At 44.0% G+C, this 24,487-nt stretch overlaps 5 protein-coding genes across 10 annotated transcripts in view; 3 read left to right on the top strand and 2 right to left on the bottom strand.

Moving 5' to 3' along the window:
- Positions 1-1,475, bottom strand: wdr83os (WD repeat domain 83 opposite strand). Its single transcript, XM_086119366.1, has 4 exons — positions 1,292-1,475; positions 992-1,097; positions 637-734; positions 1-233 (listed from the first exon to the last, which is right to left on the bottom strand). Exons 1-4 carry the CDS (start codon positions 1,339-1,341, stop codon positions 167-169), a joined length of 321 nt encoding a protein of 106 aa, XP_085975492.1. The 5' UTR covers positions 1,342-1,475; the 3' UTR covers positions 1-166.
- wdr83 (WD repeat domain containing 83) lies at positions 677-6,381 on the top strand. 5 transcript variants are annotated; one of them, XM_086119356.1, is made up of 11 exons: positions 677-853; positions 2,421-2,538; positions 2,641-2,761; positions 3,369-3,474; positions 3,551-3,599; positions 3,692-3,818; positions 3,896-3,963; positions 4,040-4,148; positions 4,221-4,335; positions 5,021-5,178; positions 6,232-6,381. In XM_086119356.1, the coding sequence occupies exons 1-11, from the start codon at positions 818-820 to the stop codon at positions 6,236-6,238; spliced, it is 1,014 nt and encodes a 337-aa protein (XP_085975482.1). In that variant the 5' UTR covers positions 677-817; the 3' UTR covers positions 6,239-6,381. The 5 variants fall into 5 exon arrangements, with proteins under 5 accessions (XP_085975482.1, XP_085975484.1, XP_085975483.1 ...); XM_086119358.1 differs by having other exon boundaries at positions 5,021-5,222; positions 6,232-6,375; XM_086119360.1 differs by having other exon boundaries at positions 721-922.
- On the bottom strand, positions 6,157-12,970 carry LOC147199747 (transcription factor IIIA-like). Its single transcript, XM_086119355.1, has 3 exons — positions 12,821-12,970; positions 7,056-7,654; positions 6,157-6,759 (listed from the first exon to the last, which is right to left on the bottom strand). The coding sequence occupies exons 2-3, from the start codon at positions 7,527-7,529 to the stop codon at positions 6,196-6,198; spliced, it is 1,038 nt and encodes a 345-aa protein (XP_085975481.1). The 5' UTR covers positions 7,530-7,654; positions 12,821-12,970; the 3' UTR covers positions 6,157-6,195.
- On the top strand, positions 7,287-15,788 carry yju2b (YJU2 splicing factor homolog B). 2 transcript variants are annotated; one of them, XM_086119362.1, is made up of 10 exons: positions 7,287-7,436; positions 9,130-9,181; positions 9,254-9,307; positions 9,403-9,485; positions 9,728-9,783; positions 9,874-9,934; positions 10,008-10,150; positions 10,698-10,870; positions 11,516-11,654; positions 12,841-15,788. In XM_086119362.1, the coding sequence occupies exons 2-10, from the start codon at positions 9,179-9,181 to the stop codon at positions 13,122-13,124; spliced, it is 996 nt and encodes a 331-aa protein (XP_085975488.1). In that variant the 5' UTR covers positions 7,287-7,436; positions 9,130-9,178; the 3' UTR covers positions 13,125-15,788. The 2 variants fall into 2 exon arrangements, with proteins under 2 accessions (XP_085975488.1, XP_085975487.1); XM_086119361.1 differs by lacking the exon at positions 7,287-7,436 and adding an exon at positions 8,154-8,523.
- The window catches only part of LOC147199749 (venom factor-like), a 22,135-nt gene continuing 13,308 nt past the window's right edge, over positions 15,661-24,487 (top strand). Inside the window, exons 1-18 of the mRNA XM_086119351.1 lie at positions 15,661-15,787; positions 16,441-16,455; positions 16,527-16,562; positions 17,208-17,240; positions 17,462-17,518; positions 18,214-18,403; positions 18,545-18,710; positions 19,869-19,939; positions 20,019-20,110; positions 20,360-20,442; positions 20,540-20,627; positions 20,819-20,921; positions 21,010-21,124; positions 21,829-21,944; positions 22,018-22,158; positions 22,800-23,015; positions 23,220-23,411; positions 24,114-24,260. Coding sequence (XP_085975477.1) covers positions 15,711-15,787; positions 16,441-16,455; positions 16,527-16,562; positions 17,208-17,240; positions 17,462-17,518; positions 18,214-18,403; positions 18,545-18,710; positions 19,869-19,939; positions 20,019-20,110; positions 20,360-20,442; positions 20,540-20,627; positions 20,819-20,921; positions 21,010-21,124; positions 21,829-21,944; positions 22,018-22,158; positions 22,800-23,015; positions 23,220-23,411; positions 24,114-24,260 — 1,938 coding nt within the window. The 5' untranslated portion in view covers positions 15,661-15,710. The remainder of the gene's footprint in view (positions 15,788-16,440; positions 16,456-16,526; positions 16,563-17,207; positions 17,241-17,461; positions 17,519-18,213; positions 18,404-18,544; positions 18,711-19,868; positions 19,940-20,018; positions 20,111-20,359; positions 20,443-20,539; positions 20,628-20,818; positions 20,922-21,009; positions 21,125-21,828; positions 21,945-22,017; positions 22,159-22,799; positions 23,016-23,219; positions 23,412-24,113; positions 24,261-24,487) is intronic.

Below are 24,487 nucleotides of genomic sequence, written 5' to 3' on the forward strand. Positions count from 1 at the left end.
TTTTTTGTATCCCAACTTTTTTATTCATTTGCATTAAGTAGCAAAACATCAAAAAAACAAACCAAAAAAGAGATTAAAATGAATTGGCCGGCCCTCTTGGCTCTGTTTCATTGACTTCATGTACGGTTTGTGTCCAATCTGGCTTTGTGGCCACCTCTCCTCTCGGTTACCATGGCGGCGACATGGGCTGAGGGTTCTGAAGATATGACATGACGACAGCCGAGATGGACAACCTGCACACCAAAACCGGGACGTTATCTCATCAGCAAACGGGGCAGATGTGACTTGTCATAGAGTTGTGGGGTAAGTTTTAGACAATCAGAAGAAAGAAGGTCATTCTCCAAAAAGAACAACTTTTTTCGCAAGGTGATGATTATTCTCAATGGCAAATAGAACTACTTTTCTCCCAAAATATTAAATGTAGCCGCCCGGACTTTTGTGAAATACTGCTTGGTTGTCATTTATTCCATGACAAGATGGTTGCCGACACCTGTCCTCGGCAAGACCTTGAAGCAATGTTGGCAAGTGTATGGCGCTGACTGGGCAGCCTTCTCCAGTGTGTGAGTGACTTTTTCCACTCGGACGATAACGCTGTGGTGTAATTAAAAACCTTGTAAACATTGTGCGTGCGCTCACATAAAGCTGCTCATCATCTGCTTGGTGTCCTCAGAGCTTCTGGAGTTGGCGAAGCTAATGAAGGAGCAGTAGACGGCGATCCAGGCGCACCACTTCAGCTGTCAGGTTCAAACAAAAATGACATTTCATTGGCTATTGCAGGGATTGCAATCGTGTCTTGGAGGAGGGAAACATCTAAAACATGCGGGATAGCAGACCTCGAGAACCCCAGCTTCAGGCTAGTGAAATGCCAAGTCAAGTCTGCTCCCATTTATTCTGATGCTTAACCAGGATTCTGTGTGTGAACGTGAGTCGGTGTGTTGTTTTCATGTATGTACTTCGCGCGCCTTTGTTTGTCCGCATGCATTTGTGTCACCTTGAGCATCAGTCCACACATGCTGAAAATCATGCCCAGCAGGTTCATGTAGTCCGGAGTGGGGTCCTCCAGTGTGGGATTGGTCTCCGTGGTGGGGGGCTTGTACCTGGCACAGGCATTAAAGAGTGTCTTCGTGTGCACGTCGGGACATATGGATTTTAGGTGACATTCGATTTCCAAAATGACGTCAGCTGACAGCTATACAGTAATCACTTTAGGACGAGCTCGGTTAGCCACCGTTAGCATTTTTAGCTAGCAGGCTGGTTGCGAAAGCCTAGAAAAACATAAAAAAAACCTCACCGTAATATCTTGTTTTGTCTCCTGGGATCCGCCATGTTATTCGAGGACATTGTAGTTACAATATAAGTGCCTTTTCGGTGAAAAATGTTTTATGAAGTTTTACAGTAATTGTAACTCATTTCATCGTACATGACTGGATGGACTTTAGGTGGAGAGTTAGACGGTGTTTCCTTCGCTCTTCAAAATAAAACCAATCACGACGAACGGAGTCAAAGACTGGAAAGAAACGGGGTTCAGCCTTTTATTTTGAAAAACAGCCAATAATCCACGAAGCACATCGTGTCCTGGCGGAAATGACGTCGTAATAGTTCCTCTCCAACCGCAGAAGTAGGGTTTAGTGGGTTTGTTGTGCGTTTATGATTTTGTCATCGAATAATGTTTAATTGCCGTGGTGAACGCGAGTTAAATGAAAGCAGTAGCACATTACCACGTTTCGCGTAGTTTTTTACGCTAGAAAAGTCGCCCGCAGCCATTAAATTCAAGGAGATAAACACTGTAAATCTACGCTTCAAAATTCGTTCGAAGTCACGACTTTTGAGTAAGTACATTCTAAATAATTGTTTGCCTGCAAATTCATTTAAACCGTTTTAAAAGCATTTGGCAGCGACGAATGTATGACAAGTACCGGAGAGCTACAACTGCACTTTCAGGGGCTACATGGCAACAGCATTTTATATTTTCAGACATTTCTGGGATTGAAGTTACTAAATTATGACAGGTATATATTTGGAATCAAAGTAATATTGCAAAAGGTTCTAAGATGGAAAAAAATGACTATTCTCGTTTTGTATTTTTCCCCACACTAGAATAACATTGGATGCAAGAAGATGACCGTTGCTCAAAAATATTGAAATAAGAGGACTTTTCCCTGACTCAAAATAATTTTAGGATTCTACAGTAGTTGCATCATTGTTCAAATTTTTAAAATGGTGAGATTAGGATCCCCCCGACCCCAAAAAGGACTTCGTTTTGTAATATCTTTTTTTCTTCCACATATGTGAAATAATGAATGTGGACTCCATTGTACCCAAACTCTACCCCTAAGAATATGCCAATTGAATATTGTCACTTTTTGAAAACCTTTAACACTGCGACTTGACACTTTGTTTTTTTTTGTTTATCCACCCAGGACGTTGAAGGCACCATGTCGTTTCCCCTGCCCAAACCTCAGACCCCTCAGCTTCCTCAACATCTTCTCCGAACCATCGAGTGTCGACAAGGAGCCGTCAGAGCAGTGCGCTTCAACGGTGATAATGGAATCTGCAAAAGATTTAGTTCTGCCTTCTGACTACACCAGCATCACGTGCTTCTATTTATGTTTTTTTGGGGCGCTGTTATTTGTGCGCCAGTGGATGGCCAGTACGTGATCTCCTGCGGCGGCGACAAGTCTATGAAACTGTGGAGCGGCAGCCGAGGGACACTGCTCAAGACCTACAGCGGCCACGGATACGAGGTGCTGGACGCCGACGGGTGAGCATGAAAACGTCAAAAGGAAAAATGTGATGTCATGGCGCAAAATAACTTTCTCAAATTGGGTGAGCCATTTTTGACCATTTGACTAATTTTTGAAGGCCTATGGAAAATGTTGTTGTGTAGCTATATAAGCATGGAACCAACCAAAAGAAAGCTTCAGTTTCTATCAACCTTTCACGAACGTTGAACTTTATCTCACCACCTCACTGCCTTCTCACGCCACCTTGCCGATCACGCACTTTAGAACACACAACACACTCTCGCCTGTGGACCAAGAGTTGATCAAAACCACTCATCTAGTGGTGACTTATCATACTGAAATCACTGACAGACTTGATACTTACTGAGGAGCTGTGCAAAGCCCCTGATTTATTTAGTTATTTTTCATTTTGGCACTTACCGATAGGGTTTTTGCAAATGTATTTTTACCTTTTTTTAAGAAATGAATTGAAAGGCTAGCCAGACTTCTGCTTGATATGCCCCTCTTGGTCATTCTTTTTTCAATGTCTCTTGGACACGACGGTGTCTTCTTCCATTTCATTGCACCCTGCGCTACAGTGACAAAGCGATTCAGGTTCTACGCTGCCTTTTGTTGTGCGTGCAGGTCATTTGACAACAGCAACATTTGCTCGTGCAGTTCCGACAAGACGGTGATCCTGTGGGACGTGGCCACGGGTCAGGTGGCTCGCAAACTTCGAGGACACGCCGCGGTCTGTCTGCGCCTCTCTTCCCTCTTCTTCTCTTGGTCTCCTTTCATATTGGTTTTCATCATTTTCTTCCACGCAGAAAGTCAACTGTGTGCAGTTCAACGAAGAGGCCACGGTCATCCTGTCAGGTAGGCTTTAAAAAAAACCAACAACAACAACAACCAAGGGTTCTGTTGTGTTGAAAGAGTGCTGTTTAAATGGAGCTTCCCATCTGGTCCAGGCTCCTTGGATGGGACGGTGCGCTGCTGGGACACCAGGTCCCGCAAGAATGAGCCTATCCAAGTTCTGGATGAGGCCCGAGACAGCGTCAGTAGTCTGAAGGTGTCCAAATACGAGCTGCTTACCGGGTTGGTCCCCTCACCCCACTCACTTTTATTTGGAACGCAGTGTGGTAAATGACAATATGATTGTTGATTGCGTTTAGGTCTGTGGATGGCCGAGTAAGACGTTATGACCTGAGGATGGGGGAGCTCCACGTGGACTTCCTCAACAGTCAGACAGCTTTGTCATTGTCGTGTTGTTGTTTTGTTGCTTCTTGTGTCAGTGTGTGGTTTTGTTTTTGGTCCAGGTCCTATCACCTGTGTATGCTTCAGTCAGGATGGCCAGTGCACGCTCAGCTCCAGCCTGGACTCCACAGTTCGACTACTGGATAAGAGTACGGGAGAAATGCTGGGAGAGTGAGTGGCGGCCATCTTCGAAAGAGTCTCACTGAGGTCGGCTCTCTCTCGAGTTGTACGTTTGTGCGCCAGGTACACGGGACACAAGATGAAGGGATACAAGCTGGAATGCTGTCTGTCCTGCAAAGACACTCACGTCCTAAGCTGCTCCGAGGACGGACACGTCTACTTCTGGGACCTGGTAGAGGTTCGTAACAAAACCGTAGTTTATTTAGAAACATTAGAACTTTACAAATGTGACACTGTCGGTGCTTCTTTTGAGGTTTTTAAGCATGTCGTAAAGGTGAGACATCCGTGCTACGCAATACGCATGCTAGTAAGCACAAAATGGCCAGTGAAAATGTGAAGGATAGTGCGTCAGCCAGTAAACATCCTAATAAACAAACGGCATCAGCCAAGACACATGCAAATTCATGTACAAAACCACAAAGATAGTATTTTTCAACAAACCCCGTTTAGGCAATGAAGATGCTTAACAGCAATCGTTAGCTATTAGCTAATGGACACAGTTGACTAGAAAAGGGAGCGCTTTAGCGAACGTGCTAATAAACATCGTGTACATTAGCAAGTGGAGAGAGACATGGACACACCGGGCCGGTGAATATGCCAATCATCAGATTTGAAAGGGAACATGTTCGTTAACATGTTAGCAGTGAACATGCTCAACAAAACATTGTTTGAGCCAGTGAACATGCTAAAAAAAAAACACCAAGTTAAAATGCTAATCTAAACATCATGTTAGCTAGTGCACATGCTTAGCAACATGCCATTTTTTTTCTTCATATCAGCATGTTATCCAGTAAACTTGTCACCTGTGGACCTTGATACTCTGTTCATATTTGTGTGTGTGTGTGTGTGTGTGTGTGTAACAGGGTTGTTTGTCATTGAAGCTTCCTGTGGGCAAAGCGGTGGTCCAGTCTTTGTCCTTTCATCCTACGCAGCCGCGACTCCTTACAGCCAGCGAGGGCCGCGTGCAATTTTGGGCGGCCGAGCCAGAAGATCCCGACGGGGACGACAACGCCATTACAACGTGATTGACATCGTCAACACATCTGGATATTTGCATTGATCGTCGTAAGATAGAATTACCGTTACTGCGAAAATGAACCACAACGAGCCTCATGGACTTTTCATGTTAGCCAGATGCTCAAATGCAATCTTTAGCTGGTGAAAACAAGGATAAACATTCCATGTTAGTTAGTGAACGCAAAAAAAACAAAAAAAAAAACTTTAATCCAGTATAAACAAAATACATCTTTATTTAAATAGCGATTTCACAACAGCTGCAGCCGAAACAAAGCGCTTTACAGAACATCTAACATGAAATAACAAAATAGGGTATTACAGAGCAACACATGAGCCGGACGGCCATGCAGCTGTTACCGCTATTCCTGCATACGCCTTGTTTGAATAGATGAAAGAGGAGAAAATCTGTCGTTTCACCAGCGGATCAGAGACGTCATGCTCAAAGCGTGGATGACGTCCCACACGTCGGCTACAAGCTAAGTTTCAAAGTAAACAAGTGTCCATTCATGAAAAAAAAAAACAGATTGGCTCACTTCTTCTGTCCCATGCAAATCCGCTTCAATTCCTAGCGCTGACTCTGAGTTTCAAATTGGCATCTGTGCTCCTCTCTCCTCATTCTCAGCTTCAGTAGCCATCCATTCAGCCACACCAATGCAGACTGTCCAACAGCGCCGACATCTCCACTGTACAAAACAAGGCTGTGAAAAACGCTGCCCATTACAGGCGCAAAAAACAAGCATCCCATGGCTGTCCACCGGCAAGTCCCGCCCTCAAAATCAGGGCAAGCTGCCGAGAAGCCGCAACCATCAAGCACAGATTCTTCTCCTTCGACGAATGTTGCGGCCAAAACAACAAAGATCTGACAAAACAAAAGACTACAACAAAAAAAGCTAAGCTCTTGCAGACGCCTGCCAACTGTGGCGCCGCGGTAATGGTGACGAGAACGCGTAACTGAACAATAGAGTGCATACAAAACATGACATTGATGTATTAATGAATTTTTATTTAATAAATGGTTCATCTAAATTGTGAGCGGTGATGTCAATGCCGCTGACAGGTCCTGAGGTGGCTCACCCAGCAGCGATGTGTCCTGCAAGAGATGGACCAACTCCACCGGCCCGGGGGGCTTTTGCGTCTCTGCCAACTTCTCTTTTGCCATCTTGTCACTGCATCCACTCAACCGGGACGGCAGTGACCTCTTGGGCCGCGCCATCTTCTTCCGCTGCGGGTCGTGTACGACTCCGTGCCGCAGCAGACTCTGCTTCATGGCGAAGGTCCGGCTGCATCCCGGGTGGTCGCAGGCGAAAGGTCGCAGCCCGTCGTGAAAGGACCGCAAGTGGCTCTGCAGGTTGAAGGTGGTGGTGAAGGAGCGGTCGCAGTCGTCGCACGGGCACCGGTACACCAGCCGCGTGTCGGCGTGGACGCGCTGATGCTGCTCCAGGAACCAGGAGTCCCGAAAAGCCTTGCCGCATTCCTGACATAACACTTGCGTTTGGTGCTGCTCCTTGCGGTGCCTCACGAACTCGGTCCAGGTGGAACCTCTGAAGGTGCAGCCCGAGTGGTTGCAGGGATAGCCTTGGTGAACCTTGCACAAGATACTTGTGTTAATATCAGAACTCAGAATGCAGTGAACCGTTCGAATATCGTTGGCGCGGCAAGGAATCCTTAAAAAAGTGTCAATATGTTTAAAACACGGAGAATGATTAAACAACAGTGAACCCCAAACCACCAGGTCTTGTGCTCGTGCCATCTTGGTTCTAAGGTACTATTTTGAAGCGCGTTGTGGCGCTTCATTTCATTAAGATTGATATCCTTTATTTGTTTTCCGGCCGCGAAAAGCGGGGGTCCGCCGGACCCACTTTGTTCCATCTCACCACTGACCTTGAGGTGTCGCTTGAGGCGGCTCGGAAAGTTGAAGCGCATGGCGCAGCCGTCGTGCGGGCAGGCGTAAGCAGGTAAATGCGTGTGGCGTTCGCTCATGTGCGCCTTGAGCTGCCGGTGCTTCTTGAAAAGGGCACCGCAGCCGTCCGCCGTGCACGCGTAGCGCTTGCTCTCTGGCGTGGCGGCGTGCGCGCGGCCAAAGTGCCGCGCGCGGCTCGCGTTGGTCCTGAAGGCTTCCTTGCAATTTTCCGCCGAGCACGGGAAGGGACGCAGGTCGCTGTGGGTGAGCTGGTGGCGGGCCAAGTGGTACGGGGTGCAGAAGGACTTCGCGCAGCCGTCTTGCGGACACGCGTGTGGCCTAATGCCGGTGTGCGAGCACAGGTGGGCGTCCAGCTTCCATTGCTTGTCGTAGGCCGCCGCGCACGGCGGGAATGAGCAGATGAAGCGCTTGTGCGGCAGCGCGTCTCCCTCCATCGTTAAGCCCTCGAAGCCTTACCTTTACACAGACCACAGCAGCGTTCTTCTGCTGCTGTCACATGTTGTCAAACTGGACGCCATATCTTCCCACAATCCTCTGTTGTTAGGTGTGACGTCAGATCCTATAAAAATAAAAATTACCAACCAGAAATGTTTTGTGAGGGAGAGGCCATCCATGTTAACCATATCTACAACCTAATGATCTCGGTAATTTTATCGATACACTACCTACTACCCTAACTAAACCCTAAAAGGTTTGGGGGCGGCTCCCTAGCACGCCCGCGACAGTCGTGAGGATAACCGGTTTCGATTAGATAATGAATGGATCGAAGAAATGTACACTACTATTTTGCATAAACCCGTTAGTTGCGACAATTAACGTCAATTTACGGCGACTGTAAGTCTACGAATGTATTATTATACAGCATGACTATAACTAAAAGTTACATCTATATTTTAACGATCACCAAAATCACGTCCATAGAAACCACCAAAGCGTACTCTATTTGTTGAGAGCGCACGAATGTCCTGTTTTGAAAACGCGCGTAATTTCTAAAGTACACACAGCAGTTTACAGCGTCGTCAAAACAACATCCTGAAATTATTATTATATTTTAAATGAAATCTTGTCTGTGATCAGTTGTAATAAATCACCACATCATATATCAAGTTAAACCATGTAAAGCGCAAGATTTCACCGTTTCGGGTGTTCACATTTGCGACAATGTACAATTTACGGCAAACACCGTTTCCACAAAACGTTCGCATTTCTAGACGATTGGCATGTACCTTAGTGGATTTGAACGTACTCGTAATATGAAAAGTATCTCCACGCCAGTAAAGCTGTCCGTTTTTGTTTTAACTGGGACACTTCGTGCCATTTGGAGAACGTCGTTTGCTTAAGATAGCTAAAGCTAGTTAGCGGCTAAACTCTCCAGTAATACACATAATCTCCGGGGAATACTTGTCGTCGCCAGCCTGTGCAACATTTGTAAGTATTTGAAGTTGTTATTAAGTTTAAGCCTTAACGTTACACACAAACGAGTCATACAAGTCGGCGTGGGGCTGGGAAACAAGATCGCATTTGGGTCACAATCACGTCGAGACATGAGTTAGCATCTTGGCTCGCTGCTCGCTGGGTTGATGTTACATGCCAGTCAAAACATTTCGTTTGTTTTGCATTATGTTTAAATAACACTGTTGTTTCCGTCATACACTACACATCTAATCAAGATAGGCATTTAATGCCGCCGTTACATTATTCTATTTTGAGTTACCGAGCTGCCACGTAATAATGGTCAAATATTACCATATCACAGCTATACCCAAATTGGAAAACACTAAGTAGTCACCCAATAATTGCATTAAACCTGTTCCCGTAATCTTATTAACCCTTTCATGCTCAAATAATGATAACCTGTCACCTGCTATATAAATCAGTATTGTATTGATAAAATGATAAGCTGTCCACTCTAGTAACCGCTGTCCCTAAAAGGCATACGTTAATTTTGGGTTCGTTGTCCTGAGAGGTGCATCCCAGAGTTCCTTTCTAGGCACCTTGTGGTTCACTATTAATCACATGTATTTTATTCTTTAGCTCCAAACATAAGTGACTCTGTGACCTGTGCAGAGGTCTCGTCGCCAAGATGGTGAGATGAGCATCACACAACAGTCAAGCATTGTTGTTATCCAACACAACAAACTCTTATGTCGTCTTTCAGGGAGAACGAAAAGGAACAAACAAGTACTATCCACCGGACTTCGATCCGGCTAAGGTGTGTAAGATGGTCGTGTTTTGTTTTTTTAATTTTATTTTTTCTCCCTAGTGTAATATGTGTCTGTGGGTCATTTGTTTGTTTCTTGTCACCAGCATGGCTCTCTCAATGGCTACCACAAAACACACGCCCTGCGAGAGCGGGCCCGGAAGCTGTCCCAAGGCATCCTCATCATCAGGTTCGTACACAAATGAAGGCATATTTTAACAATAAACGATCATGCATTGTTATTGCCAAGAGACAATTCTGGCAATATTAAGACTTTATCCTCATGATAGTGTGGCGTTATCCTTGTTAAGTAATATTTTCTTTCCTTTGAAATGAATAAAATGTTCCATTGTATTCTTTTATCATTATAAAAGTAGGATTCTTTTTTCTTGAAAAGGTATGCACCTATTTTGGGATATTGTGTGTACACAGGTTTGAAATGCCGTACAACATTTGGTGTGACGGCTGCAAGAATCACATTGGCATGGGTACGTATTGTACGACATTCCTTTTCCTTTTTTTTTTTCCCAATATGTACCCTCTCGTCATTCTCACAGTTCATTGTTTTTGTCGCTCAGGCGTCCGGTACAATGCGGAGAAGAAGAAAGTGGGCAACTATTTCACCACGCCAATATACAGGTGAGGGCAAACAAGGAGTGCGGGCGGTGTGGGCCGCAATTGTAACCGAAATTTCAATCCGGCTTCTTGGCAGGTTCCGTATGAAATGCCACCTGTGTGTCAACTACATCGAGATGCAGACGGATCCGGCCGCCTGCGACTACGTCATCGTCAGCGGCGCCAGCAGGAAGGAGGAGCGATGGGACATGGCCGAAAATGAGCAGATACTCACCACCGGTATTTGAGTGCCACTTTTCATGACGCACTTGTTGTGAGCGTGTGGAGGGAATACTGGTGCGAGGAGGGAAGGCAGGAAGGAGGGACAACAGAGAGCTGGGATGGGGGAGAGCGAGGGGAAGAGGATAGAAAGATGGACAAGGGAAGATGGAAGGAGGAAGTAAAAATGGAAAGAAAGAGGGAACTAAACACACTGAAGAGGTAAGAAGGGAAAAGGGAAGGAAGGAAAAAAAGACAGAAGGAAGGCAAGATAACAAGAGCCAAGAAAGAAAAGTAGGGGAAAAAAAGAGACATGGAACCCAAGAAAGGCAAGACTGAAAGATGGACAGCATAAGACAATAAGGGAAGGAGGGAAGGATGGACAGAAAATTGCAAAAATGGAGCCATGGAAGAAAAAAAATGGGGAATTACAATGTGGCTGTCACAAAGGTGCAAATGAAGAAGGCAAAGAAGGACACGACAAAGTGAGGTTGTGAACATCAATGTGGTCATCAGTGTGTGTGTGTGTGTGTGTGTGTGTGTGTGTGTGTGTGTGTGTGTCCGCCAGAGCGAGAAGAGAAGGAGAAGCTGGAGACAGACGCCATGTTCAAGCTGGACCACGGCGGGAAGGACAAGGAGAAGCTCAACAAGGCTCTGCCTTCACTCTTGGAGCTGCAGGACCACCAGGCCGCATGGAAGGACGATTTCCAGCTCAATAGCGCCTTGCGCAGGAAGTTCAGGGTAAGAACCGCCTCCGGTTCATCAAGCAGAATTCGGTTGCTAAGCTCTGGAGCGGAATTCCTGTGTTGGATGTGTGGCTTTAAGGGGCGGGGCTATTTTGACGATCAATTCATCCTTTCGAGTCCTCGTCGTACTTGAAACGGTCCAAATTCTAAATATCCTCAGATTTCTGTAGTCCCTCCATGGAAACATACTGATGATTTTTTTGCCGATTCAAAAGCAAACATTTGCAAACTTGGGCTTTCACTTTAGAAAGCAGTCATGAATATTTTCGCCCATTTTCTGACCAAACTAGTCATTCACTCGTAATCGGTTTATTTGAGGAGCAATGATGATCAAATTGATCGATAAATAAAACAGCAGATTTTTTTTCTCCTTAATATGAGCGTTCTCCTATCAAATTGATCGATAATTTGATCATCGATTAATAGTTTAGAGACATTGTTTGGCTTAAAAATTTCCCATTCATTCATATTTCTGCCTCTCAGCAGTAAATATTACCATGCAATGCCAAATGTAGGCATGCTCATCAGAAGCTCGCTTGTCAAATTTTGGTGCGCAACTCAAAGCAAAAAAAAAAAAAGTGGGGCAAGTGACAGGCTCGTGTCAGGAAAGTTGGAGTACGACTGTATTGCTACGCTTCAGATTGAAAAGAAGGAGAAGGTGGAGAAGGAGGAGAAGGATGACGCGGTGAGGGCGAGGACCAACCTGAGCATTCCGCTGCTGCCTGAACGCGAGCAGGACAAGAGGCTTGCCGCGCTGCTCAGCTACCAGACGCCAAACTGTGAGTTTTCCCAAATATTCACAGGAAGTTGCACGGAGCCCTTTTACCAGAGCTCCTTCAATGTCAAATCCGAAATCCAGTCCAATTGCTACCAGATTGAAAACCTTGTCAAGTCGACAGACTGGCAATGCTCCTTCGCCAAACGGTACGATTTGCTTTATTGCGTGATTCGGAACAGTGTAAGGACCGAGGCCTCTTGCAGACACCAAAAATACTTGAGAAAGTGCCGAGAGATGCCACAACATGGCTGCGATAGGCCAGGCTGTGGCTTCACGAGGTGGGGGCAACAAGAGGCCACAAGATGGCGCTAAAGCAATAAAACAGCAGATTTTTGTGTATGTGTTTTTTTTTAAATGAGCATTTTCCTAATATAATGGCTTTCTCCTATTTTTTTTAACGGCGTTCTTCTAACTTAAAGGTCAGCTGTGAAGTAAATTTGGCCAACCATCTTTTGAGTAATACTTGGGGCTAAAACTGTTTCAAGCATACTTGCGTTTTTTTTTTGTTGTTTTTTTTAACGCAACCCACCCAGTTTCAAACTTATTTTAGCAACGTGCGTAACAACATAAGTGCTTTGCTTCGGCAATCTCCAGCGAGTGACGTCATTGACAGAATGCCGAGTCGCCACTCGGCCATTGTTCAGCATCTTTGACTGCCCCGAAAAATCACTCTTTGCCATTGCTATCGAGTTAATCGGCGAAATGCTGCGTGGCGATGCGTTGCTCACATTCGGGCCAACAGCCGTTGGAGTGGCCAAAAGAAAAGAACGAGGCACGCTAACGGAACGATACAGTTTGGTTCCCGCAAAGCGAACGAATTTCACGCCGGTGTCGACGAGCATTCTTTGTTTCGAGCACTTCGAAGACCTCGGTTTTCTCAACTGGATTTGCAAAATAAATAAATAAAAAATAAAAGACAGAAGATGGGCTGATCAATGAATAAAGTTGGGTCGAACCTGTTTTCCATGTAGCCCGTTTACGTTTTCGCCTCTGTAACGGTCACATTTCAAAGTCCTGATTTGACGTCATTCATTTTCCATTTGCCCATTTCGCTACGGCGAACACCTGAAGAATGGAAACTCCACAATAACGGCCAGATTTTTCCCACAAAATGCCGAAAAGGCCTTCGTCACAACGGAGCGTTTTTGTTTCATTTTTGAGCCGAACCTCTGTGTGGTCCCACTCAGCATACGAGGACAGGCAACGCAGCAAACGGCAGGAGATCTCCTCACGCTCGTGGTTTGGCGCCGCCTCCACCGCAACCACCCCCGGGGGGCTGCTCCACAAGCTGGGCCTGCAGGGCAAAGAGGCGGCCGTGGCCAAAGCGCTGGGCCCCTCGCGGACCCCCCTGATCCGCAGGAAGTCGGACACGCAGGAGTCGGCGCCGGAAGTCGAAACTATCGAGCGGGACGCAAGTTCCAGCTCCTTGGTGCCAAACTACAGCGACTCGGACTCGGACCACGGCAAGTGAACCGCGTTGACTTATTTCGGGACGCCTTTCCGACAGGCTGCGGGAATTCCCCAGCGTTCCCTTGGTGGTGACGCCTCAGTGCAAACAGGACGGCCTGATAACTTTTGCTCCCATTGCCTTTTAATGGGGGGGGGGGGGTGACTTCCAGGAAGCTGAAATGGACCACCGTGTACTATTTATAAAAAAAAAAAAAAAACTTACAGGAAATGACACGTGACAAATTGAGTGTTGTTGGCATTGGATGCGGTCTATCTAATTGAATGTCCACCAGGCCACCATGTAAAATAAACGTTAGAAAATTAATTGCCACGTGACAGTCTTCAGTGTCTTTAGTTCCATAACCCGATGAAAGATTTGAGTAAAATATACAATTTTACATCTAAATATATTGAGTCCCGCCACAAGTTGCAGAAATGTATGAATAAGTGACCCTCTTGTAATTTTATCAACAAAGAAAATACAGTCAAACCTCGGTTTTCGAACGTCTCGGTTCTCAACCAATTCGGTTTTCAACCAAAAATTTCGAGTTTTTTTATGCCTCGGATGACGATCAAATTTCGATTCTCAAACAAACTGAGCACACTTGAATGTACCATTTGACTCCTGTCGCCGACGCTTCCTCGTGCTGCTTTCCATAGTGAGCAGACGTGTTCAGTAAACATTTTTATTTTAAAAAGAGCGTGGTTTCGGTTTTCGAACAATTTCAGTTTTCGAGCAGCCTTCTGGAACGGATTATGGACAAAAACCGAGGTTTGACTGTACCTAAAAAATGTGGGAAAGCTGGGAATCGACTTAAAAAAAACATGAATAAGCAAGGTTTTCTGGGGGAAAAAAAGAAAAAGTTCTCGCCCCATTATGGTTAATTAATGGATGCCAAATTGCAAGTATATACACTTCAGATTTTTATTTTATTAAATAATTCTTTGATGAATTAAAATTAGATCTATTCCCAATTATAAAATGGAGAGATCAATTATCAATTAAAATAGTTATTTTTTAAAATTTGGTGCATTGGTTTCGCTCCTTCCCAGGGACTGGTTCATTGAAAAATTGGTTTTATTTATGTATTTTAAGAAAGACAATTTCACAATGTAAAATATGTAATAAAAAGGCTATTTGACAGGTGTATTTAAAAATATCATTTGCACATGTAAATGCACCCCCCCCCCAAAAAAATGAACGTAACATCAAGTCATAGACTCTTGATGTCACCCCTTTTTTTTTTAAACATTTTATTGTCAATGTTTAACCTAACGGCCCGTTTTCATGAGAAAGCAAATATTGCTTTATTTACCGGTCAAACTGACAATTGAGCTGCAAAAAAGGACATTTTTGTGGCTGTTTTGTTTGTTTTTGGTTTTCTTGTTTTCTTTTCATTTTTCTTTTGATAATACCACGTGTGTACCAAAACATCTCCTCGGAATTAAAATTGAGCCCTAAATCAAAAGATTTCCACTTTCAACCGACCCATTCAAATATATGAATGAGAAAATGTGTTTTTTATTTTGGGTGCCTTTCAATCTTGTACTTTAAAGGGAAAAAAAAAATCAATTTACCGATAAACCATGAAAGCAAAATGTCCAGCTTGTGCAAACGGAAAAGTCACAATTGTGTAACTGTGTTCAGTACTTTCTGCTTTTGCTGTTGAGTCGCGTTGCGTTGCGCTTTCCGTGTTTGGATTTCCAAATAGAAATTCGTCAAAAGCTTTGTTGACTTTTTAAGAGTGTAACCACACAAATAAACACCTCGCTTCTTCATCTCCCCAAATCTTCATCCATATGCAAACTTTTTTCAAATAATGACTGACTGCCATTCCACTGGCCCTTAGATTAACTCATTCACTCCCAAAGACGTTTTTAAACGTCTTTTCAGACTTGGTACTGAATGAGTTAACTAAACACCTTACCTCAAATGTCTACATTTTTCTGTCGAAAAAAAAAAAAAGCTCAGCTCTTATATAACTAAATAAATGTATCATCTTAAATCAATACGTTGTAGAAACACACTTACACACACATTTAATTAAAGACCACTGCAATTGTTCCCCCTTCAAATAAACAATGCCTTCCCCCCAAATACTTTTTTTTAACCCTTCAGATACAAAACTCCAATAGATGTCGCTTCAAATAAACGTCCCACTCCGAAATAAACGTTTCCTTTCTTACCTCACTGGTAGAAGGCAAAAACTTGAACATACAATAACCTTTCCCAAATAGACCCCTGCCTCAAATAAATACATGTCTCAACCCAAATAGAGGCCTCCATTTTCCCACCATAAGAAAAAAAAAAGCCTCCTCTCAAATAATCATAAATAATAAGATGACGGCCTGTCTGTTCTTTTTGGACTGAGCGTCGGGCAAAATCATCCAACCAACGAGCTCATTCTCTGATTCTCCCTGAACTGAGGTCTCAGGCAAAAAACAAACACGATTAGCTCACCACTGGAATCAAAGTCCACCATTTTGTTGACCAAACTTGCCCCATTTCCCGCCTCTTGTGTGGTAATGTGGGTGGGGGTGGGGGGGGGGGGTTGGCTATACTAGCCGAGTCCCCAACCTCGTGTGTTCACATTCCACTCAAGTCGCCATGGGTGGACACAAGTTTCTTCGTTGGACGATCCTCCTCTGCCTCCTGTGCACCATCGCCGCACGGGGCAGCTTAAGGTGAGCTAACACGCTAACGCTAATGCCAGTGGTGAGCGGTCACGGCCAGCAAAGCTCAAACATTCTCCAACGCGCTGACCTCCTTTTCCAATTTACCTTCTTGCAAAATGTGTTCCGTGAAATTGTATTAATGAATTCCTCATTTTATTATTTAGAGTGGGGAAAATATTTTATTAAATCCGTAACATTTTATATTTTTAATTTGTGAACCAATTATTTGATAAAATGAGTCTAAATTTGTAAATTTGCTCATTTTACTATATCTTTTTTAGTTATTTACAATCAATGAACCAATTATTGAGGAAAATAAATAATGTTAAATATATATACTGTACATGATATGATGTAAAGTAGATTAAAAACTTTCATTATTTACAGTGACTAATTAAGTTTGCCATTTTTTTTAAACGTGGAAAATGATTTCACTCTGCTTTAAAAAAAACCAAAAGAGATTGACCAGTTTAAATAAAATACACGGCTACCTTTAACACGGGGTGACTTTGTTGTCGCCCCGAAACGTTTGAGATGATGTCCGTTTGTTCCAACAATCGACGTGGTCGCAAAGGCCCGCCTACCAAATGCACCGCCCGCCCCTGGCCAACACTTGACTCAATGAGGTGTCCCTGACTAATCTGCCTGTGCACCTTTTGCAGGAAAAAACTATCCAAGTAAGTTTTGACGATGAAAGTATCAGGTGGCGGCGAGGGCACAATTTTGTAATTGTGAATTTCCTGTGCAGGGCTCTCAACCCGCGACGCATCTTACAAAAGCTCGGGTAAGTGACCGCAGTCCTTTGGTCATTTCAATTAAATGATATAGAAAAAAAAATGGCCCTCGACAGCAAATTGAAAAAAAATTGCATCATGCAAATGCAATTGAAATGACCGGTTGATGGCATCCTATTGGCCAACTGTGTCCGACGAAGGCCATATTTGTCCTTGATTGTCATCATTTCACTGGAAGGCCACGATCTATCAACGGTTTTCTTCAGATGCCACATTTGAAGGTCCCTGATGTTGTACCACGGTGCAAAAGGCTGCCCCAAATATAAGGATTCCGTCAAATGTGGCCTGAAGCAGCTGGATTCGAATGTCCAGCGCTGTGCCGGTTCCTTCAAATGCAGGCGCCTTGGAGCCCGTGTCCTTCAAGATCAATGACATCATGAAGCAGCGCAAAGGCCTTCCTCTGTGAAATTGTCCTTCAAATGTGACCTCTTCAGGATCATTTGTTAAAAATGAAGCGCGATGGCACCTCAAAAAGATTGTCTGAAATCCGAGCCCACATATGCGGGCTTTTAGAGGCCACATTTGAAAGTGAAGACATCATCACGTCAATGCATAAAATTGAATGGAGAAGTGTGTTTTGTGTTCTTTTTTTTCTTTTTTTTTTTGAAATGCTAACAAGTCAGTTTCCCTTTCAGGTTGTCGAAGTCCAAACACGTGGCTGCTCCAAGGTACAGATGAAACATCTACATATACACCCCATACAAACATGCATATTTGGGGGGGGGGGGCTGCAATCACGCTCAACTTTTTCCGTTTGCTAAATGACGGAATATTGTGGGGCACAGTTAATGGTTACATTCTTCAAAGTTAGACGTGTTACATGGAGTCAGATTACAGATCCATGAAGAATCTCGACCACTGAATATGTCTGGATGTCTTTGTTTTTTAGCATTCCACAACCGATAACAGTTCCGGAACCACCCCCAGCCCCGGTAGAAGTTCCGAGGTATTTTGTCCATGACAACTCTCAAATCAAAACATTTTGTGTCCTTTCAACGCATCCTTAAAAAGAAAAAAACAGAAGTGAATGCAGTGGTGAGAACAGTCGCTGTAGCTACGAGTACTTAGCAATGTACCTTGTGTCAAATAGTTCTCGGGATTCTGACTTTTATTTGCAATAAAGAAACAAGTGCGTTTCATCAAATTAATTCCAAGGTAGATTCATATGTTTATTTTGCTATTTTATTTCCTGTGAATTAATATATTTTTAAAATACGGTATGTAACGAGTTGTGACGCATTTTCAAAAGAAAGTAATTGCAATAAAGTAATATTTTTAATCTAATTATAAAAAAAACATTACCATTGTATGTGAAATGCTTGTTTATTTTAGTGACTGTAAATCAACTTACCAACTGTTGAATAAAATGAAGAGAAAAAACATGAAATGATAATGTCATGTCATGTTCGTTATGATTTTCTTTTTGTTCTAAAAGAGTTTTTATATATTTTTTTAAGTCAAAATACTTTTATGCAAAATTGTCTTAACTCATACCAGTTGCATAATGTACACCAAATCAATTTGCTGATCATGTAAAGAGATAAAATGTTTGATTTAAAACAAAAAATTGTTTGTTTGTTTTTAAGCTAATTTTACGGTAAAAATGCAAATGCTGCAATTGATCTCTTTGTCCAACTTCAGATTCACCCTGGTGGCACCGGACCTGCTGAGAACCGACAGCCCGGAGAATATCTTCTTGCAGGCGGAAGGCATCGCCAGCCCCGTCGAGGTGATCATCAGCGTGACCGACTTCACCAAGACCACCATGCTCTTCACGGACGGGGTCACGCTGGATCCGGGCAACGACTTCCACACGCTCAAGTCTCTCCAGGTGAAGGCGGGCACACGCCTTCCTTGTCACAAAGTCACAAATTCGCAAGGATGCATTTGAAGGCAGCTGTTGTCATGGCGAGCGAGCCAAGTCAAACGGTCAAAAGTCCCCAAAAAGGTGAACAATGTCGCTTTCCTGCAGATTTCCTCCGGTCTGTTGAATCGAGACGAGATCAAGAACAAGTATGTGATCGTGAAGGTCAAATTTGGAAACTACCACGAGGAGGAGAGGACCGTCATGGTGTCCTTCCACTCGGGATACATCTTCATCCAGACGGACAAGCCCATTTACAACCCCGGAGATGAGGGTGAAGCCTTTTCTCAAATATTTTACAAGCCTTGGGACACATTCACGGTTGGAAACTATGCAGGGGAACACAAGGGACTCGTCATGGGAAAGTCGAAATATGGTTTGGGAAAATATATTTGGCTAGGATCTAAAAAAGAAAAGGGAAAAGAAAGGGAGAAAGCAGGCTGGCTCAGTAAAATTGAAGCTAACGTTGCTACTCCTTAGCGCTAATGTTAAAACAAGAAAAGGCAGTGTCCTTGCTGAAAGATACCTTTAAAAAAAATCCAAGTGGTAGGCTAGCGTGAGCAAAAATATAATTAGAAACATCTGGTCGTAAAAAACAAACTTTTCTGCTCCAAATTTCCTCGAAATGCTTGTAATTGTGGCGCAAATCCACGCCATAGTGTAGCTTCTAGCGACAGCACACAGAATGACGGGTCGGGGGTTTGCGTTGCATTTTTTAAAAATCGATTTCAACGTGAAAATTTGATTTAAAGCACTTTGTACTGATACTCATCAGTATCGAATTATTTCCCAGTTCTAGTTGGAAGCTAACAATATCAGCTAACTTTGGCGTTAGCATTAGCACTGTGCTTCTTAACCTGGGTTGGATCGAAGCTCAGGGGTTCGATGGAGCCTCTGCCATGGAGGGTAAGACACTGCGACTCAACATGTTAATTAGCTATGACACGCCCGCTTGGCCATCACTGGCTGCAGATGATCACATGACATTGCTTGTCCAATCAGTGCTGTGGGAAATTTAGTTCGCTTAGTAGTCAACGTGTGACTGCCGTGATAGTACGTCGTACAATAAAAATATATATATATGTATATATATATATATATATATATATATATATATACTTAGCTCTTGAAATTTTATTTACTTTTTTGTGTCTTTAATAAATGCATTTTATATATATATATATATTATTTATTTATTTATTTTTCACTCAGGAAGGGTTTGGTGAATGTGCATATTAACTGGTTGGGTTCGTTACCTCTAAAAAGGTGAATAACCACCGATCTAAAACTAAATCTAAAGCAACCAGACTCAAATGATAATTCTACAGTCACTATGTTGCAATTTATCGTCCCGTGGAAGTTTATCGGCTTTTTCCACCCTTAGTAAACCAAAACCCAACAAAAGGAATTCAACCTTTCTCTTCTTCCTCAGTGCGCTTACGAGCGTTTGTGTCCTCGTTGTCCTTCAAGGCCTCCGACAGCTCTTTGACTGTAGACATACAGGTCAGGAAAATCAAGTCACCCCCCGACGACTCCTCCACCACCACAGAATTTGTTTAAGATGTATGCTTCTGTGTGACAGAATCCAGAGGGAGTGGTAGTCAAGCAGGTTTTGAGGACCAAGGCTTCTTCCGGCGTCTTTTCAGACTCTTTTTACCTCACGGAAATGGCCAAGTAAGTCGTTTGTTGTCATCTGAAATGGCTTCGAGATCGGGTCAAAACCAAGGCTTGCAAGAGCTTTGGGAGATCAGGCCCAGATCGAGATTTTGAGGAGTTTGACGGAGTTGCGATCAGGTCAAGACCGAGATGATCCCAAGAATTTGAATAGTTGAGACCAAGTCGAAACAAAAACTCTTTGAGTGTAACATGAACCAACCCGAAGAGAAAATGTTGACTTGAATGTGTTTGTCTGACTTCAACCAGCGAGGGCACCTGGAAGGTGATCGCCAAGTTCGACCACTGGAAGCAGAACACCTTCACCTCGCACTTTGAGGTGAAGAAATACGGTATGCGCACATTGATCGCCATCTTTTCTCCGGCGTGTTCATTTGAGCGCGAGTTTTTGGAACGCCAATGACTTTTGAATCGAATTTACCTTCGCAGTGCTGCCTGCCTTCAACGTGACTTTGACCCCGAAGAAGTCTTTCCTGAGCCTCGATGACAAGGAACTGGAGGTTGAGATCTGGGCCAGGTACACACCAAAATGCTACCGTACCCCCTTATTTCACAATATCATTCTGTGGTCAGTTTAAAAAAACCTTTAAAATATGGTCCCTCCATATTGTGGCTTTTCACCTACTACCGGTAATTCCGTAACGTATCCCCCACAATAAACGGAGTTACTGTAACGCGGCGCTAAAAATATGACTCCTTTGGGTTCAGATACCTGTACGGAGAGCCGGTTCAAGGGACGGCCTACGTGTCGTTCGGCGTGAACGTCAACAAGGAGATGAGAAGGTTGCCTTCAGTCAAGCAGGTGTCAAATGTGAGTCACTCAAGTCGGAGAGGGAATCCACAGGGGCAGGGGGGGAGCCAACTTTTCACATTCTTATTTTCGATTGTGACAATTACAGCTGGAGGGTGGAGTTGTCAAGCTGACTGTGGATGAGCTGAAGGCAGCATACCCCAACGTCGGGACTTTGGTGGGCAACTCAATCTATGTTAAAGCTTCCGTCCTCACCAAGACAGGTAATATGCCAACGCTGCCATCAAGTCGTTTTGAAATCAAAACCATCAAACTGAGATCAAGTCAAAGCCAAGATAACAGGATTTAAGACCTGATATCGTGTCGGGGTCATGAATTTGAAGCGTTGCTGTATGTCAAGACCAAGATTTGTAGACTTTAAGGCCAGGCGATAACCAAGACTTTGAACTGTTGAGACCAGGTCAAAAGCACCGGTCCGAGGCGTTGAGGCATTGAGACCGAGTCAATACCGAGAGATTGAGGACTAAAAGAAGGTCAAGATTAAGGCTAAATTGAGATCAGGTCATGATCAAGGTTTTGAGGATGGAGTCAAGACCGAGTCAAGGCCAGGACTTTCAACCGTTATCATTAGGTCCAGATCACCTCTTTTAGGAGTTGAGATCAGCTGAGGACAGTTGAGACCACAACTTAGAGGAAGAGATGAGACCAATTCAAGACCAGGACTTGGAGAAGTTGAGACGAGGCCCTGACCACAATTTTATGACAGGTGTTGAAAGCAAATCAAGACCGCAATTTGGAATCAAAGTTGGAATTCAGATGAGGGGAAGTCCAAGACTTTTCGCAATTGAGACCAGGTCGAAGCCAAGACTTTGAGGAGGTCCACAACTTTGATTGGACACCAAGTCAAGAATTTTATGGTCTTCTCAAGTCATTTGAACTCACCAACTTTATTTTTCTGCATGTGAAGGCGCTGACCTGGTGGAAGCTGAGAAGACAGGCATCAAGATTGTGGACTCCCCCTACGTCCTGTCCTTTAAAAACATAGTCAAGTACTTCAAACCGGGACTACCCTTTGACTTTACTGTAAGTTTGTCATCACGTTCATCCATCGAGTAACTTTGGATTCACAAGGCATCGTGCTGCCGCATGTCTTCAGATCCAAGTGAGCCACCACGACGGTTCCCCGGCCCGTAACGTCCCGGTGAAGGTGAACCACCTGCCGGAACCTGTGATCGTCAGCTTGGGCACCGCCAGGGTTACAGCCAACATGCCCAAAATGCACATGCTAGCCCTCACTGTAAGAACACCACCAATGCCGGGCAGGACTATAGGGAGCCCAGACCAGACCGAGACTAAGTCAGCCACCGACACGTTACTCGAGGCCAAGAGCGAGTTATGACCAATACTTTAATTAAGGAGTTGAGATCCAACAAGCTCAAGAGGGCGAGGACTTGACATTGCGTCAAAACCAAGACTTTGAGGAGTTCAGACCGAGAGCAAGTCACATGACCTAGCCTGCTGAAATTGACAGTCGGACACATTTGATAGTGCCATAAGTCCAAGGCTAGGAAAAGATCTCAAACAGCTTACATGACCACCTCACACAAAACGATCAAGATGACGGAAGCATGCTGTGACTCCCGGAAAATCGTTCTACTTAGTTTTTAGTCTGAGACTGTGAAAATTATTCGGTGTAAGCCCGGTGGAAGTCACAACCGATCCTGGTGTGAGGATGTTGAGACCAGGTCAAGACTTCAGTGAGTCAAGACAAAGAGTCTCAGTAGTTGAGACCAACACCAAGACTTCAATGAGTCAACACCAGGCCTAGGCTAAAACTTTGAGTTGGGACTTAGTTCAGACCAAGACTTTGAGGAAGTTTTAAGATCAAGAACAAGCCATGACCAAAACTTTGAGCAGTTGTTGTGTTTGTTTCTTCAGGCTGAGACTCAGCAGGCTGGCCTCAGACCAGAACAGCAAGCCAAAGTCGGCACGTTCCTGTTCCCGTACCTCACTTTCTCCCGTCAGACTCCCAACTACCTCTACATCTCCAGCAGTACCAACACGGCGTCTCCGGGAGACACGCTGGCTTTCAAACTCACCATAGACGCTGCGGACCAGCACATCAGACAACACATCAAACACCTCACCTACCTGGTCAGGACCAAAAACAAAAAAATGATCTGAATGCTGTAACTTTATTTTTGTAGGATTCTATTGTCAGTGCCTTTTTGTCTGCTGGCTTAGGTCTGGGTTCATGACAACTTTATGGAAGTCATTTTTCCATTTTTCTGCCTTTAATCCTCCCCCACCTAATTTTCTTTCCTGGCCCCCACCCCGTCCTGTGTGACGTGTGGCCAGGTGGTGAACAAAGGCCGGTTGGTAGAAGCTCGGCGACTGGACGTGAGCGGTCAGCTGGTGACCAGCGTGGGCCTGGTGGTGACTCCCGACTTGATGCCCTCCTTCCGTTTGGTGGCCTTCTACAGCCTCCCCTCGCAGGAGGTGGTGGCCGATTCCGTCTGGGTGGATGTGGCCTCTTCCTGCGTTGGAGATGTAAGTCAGCCATAGTTCGGCTTTCAAAACCTGTCATCCAGAAAATTTAGGACTTTGTAATATTTCAACCTAATTTTTGTGGATTTTTCGGCGTTTTTTTTTTTTTTTTTTTTTCATTGTAGTCCAACTTTATCCTCCAAAAATGTATCTCCTAATATTAGAAGTTTAGTGCACTCATGTTATGATTTTCTTCTTGATTAAATTTTTTTTTAATGTAATTTACAATTTGCCTTTCTTGGAATCGTAGTATTGCCTCTCAAAATGCACTGCCTTTTTTTTCGTGTCATTTCACGAATTTCTTTCTTGTCATTGTTACTCTTTTCTCTGAAGATGGTACATTTATTCCTGATATTTCGTCACTTTGTTGCTGTAATAGGATTTTTTTCTTCCGCATAATTAAACACATTTCCATTGTAATATTACACCCTTTTTCTCCTAATGGTAGTTTCTTTTTTTTTCCACATCCCGTGACTTACAGCTTTATTCTCCTCCATTTCCAATTTTACAACATCATTATTTTTCTTGTTTTATAAAACCCTTGCTGCAATTCCATTGGTTGGCAAAAAAAAAAAAAAAAAAGCTGCACAAATTACAAAGTTGCTTGTGAAATCAAGTCATTGCTTGGTAAAAGTGCTCCGCAAAGAAAAAAAAAATATTATTTTGAACCCTGTACTAACTTACTCAAATGCTCTCATTAATCAGCTGAGTGTGAACGGCGAGCAGCGAGACTACACGCCGGGCAAAAACCTCCAGCTGCGCGTCCGGGGCGACCCGGGGGCGAGCGTCAGCCTGGTGGCGGTGGACAACGCCGTCTTTTTGCTCAAGAGGGACAGACTCACGCAGAGCAAGGTCAGACGCACCTTGATGGATTTTTTTGGGGGGGCATTCATGTGTGTGAAGCTCAGCGCCAAAAGTTGATCTGAAAAAAGCATCTTCAGTCTATTGCTGGAATTGCAACAGAAGGTTTTTTGTTTGTTTGTAATTTTGCAGGTATAAAGTGATAAAATCACCACAAATAAAAAATAATAAATTCGGGGGGGTAGGGGGGTTGCATTGTAAAATAGAAATATTATGGC

This window comes from Hippocampus guttulatus, chromosome 9 (assembly GCF_054856545.1).
Source record: "Hippocampus guttulatus isolate MCC_2025c chromosome 9, RoL_Hgut_1.0, whole genome shotgun sequence".
Classification (NCBI taxonomy): domain Eukaryota; kingdom Metazoa; phylum Chordata; class Actinopteri; order Syngnathiformes; family Syngnathidae; genus Hippocampus; species Hippocampus guttulatus.

Coding starts and splice junctions, on each gene's coding strand:
- wdr83 (XM_086119356.1), top strand. CDS start 818: ATGCGGGATAGCAGACCTCGAGAACCCCAGCTTCAG. Junction 3,475..3,550: donor AACTTCGAGGACACGCCGCG/GTCTGTCTGCGC, acceptor TCTTCCACGCAG/AAAGTCAACTGTGTGCAGTT. Junction 4,336..5,020: donor ACTTCTGGGACCTGGTAGAG/GTTCGTAACAAA, acceptor TGTGTGTAACAG/GGTTGTTTGTCATTGAAGCT.
- wdr83os (XM_086119366.1), bottom strand. CDS start 1,341: ATGTCCTCGAATAACATGGCGGATCCCAGGAGACAAAACAAGATATTA. Junction 1,098..1,291: donor AGACAAAACAAGATATTACG/GTGAGGTTTTTT, acceptor TGCCTGTGCCAG/GTACAAGCCCCCCACCACGG. Junction 735..991: donor TGTGTGGACTGATGCTCAAG/GTGACACAAATG, acceptor TGAACCTGACAG/CTGAAGTGGTGCGCCTGGAT.
- LOC147199747 (XM_086119355.1), bottom strand. CDS start 7,529: ATGGAGGGAGACGCGCTGCCGCACAAGCGCTTCATCTGCTCATTCCCG. Junction 6,760..7,055: donor GCCTCAAGCGACACCTCAAG/GTCAGTGGTGAG, acceptor ATCTTGTGCAAG/GTTCACCAAGGCTATCCCTG.
- yju2b (XM_086119362.1), top strand. Junction 9,935..10,007: donor TTCACCACGCCAATATACAG/GTGAGGGCAAAC, acceptor GCTTCTTGGCAG/GTTCCGTATGAAATGCCACC. Junction 11,655..12,840: donor CAGCTACCAGACGCCAAACT/GTGAGTTTTCCC, acceptor GGTCCCACTCAG/CATACGAGGACAGGCAACGC.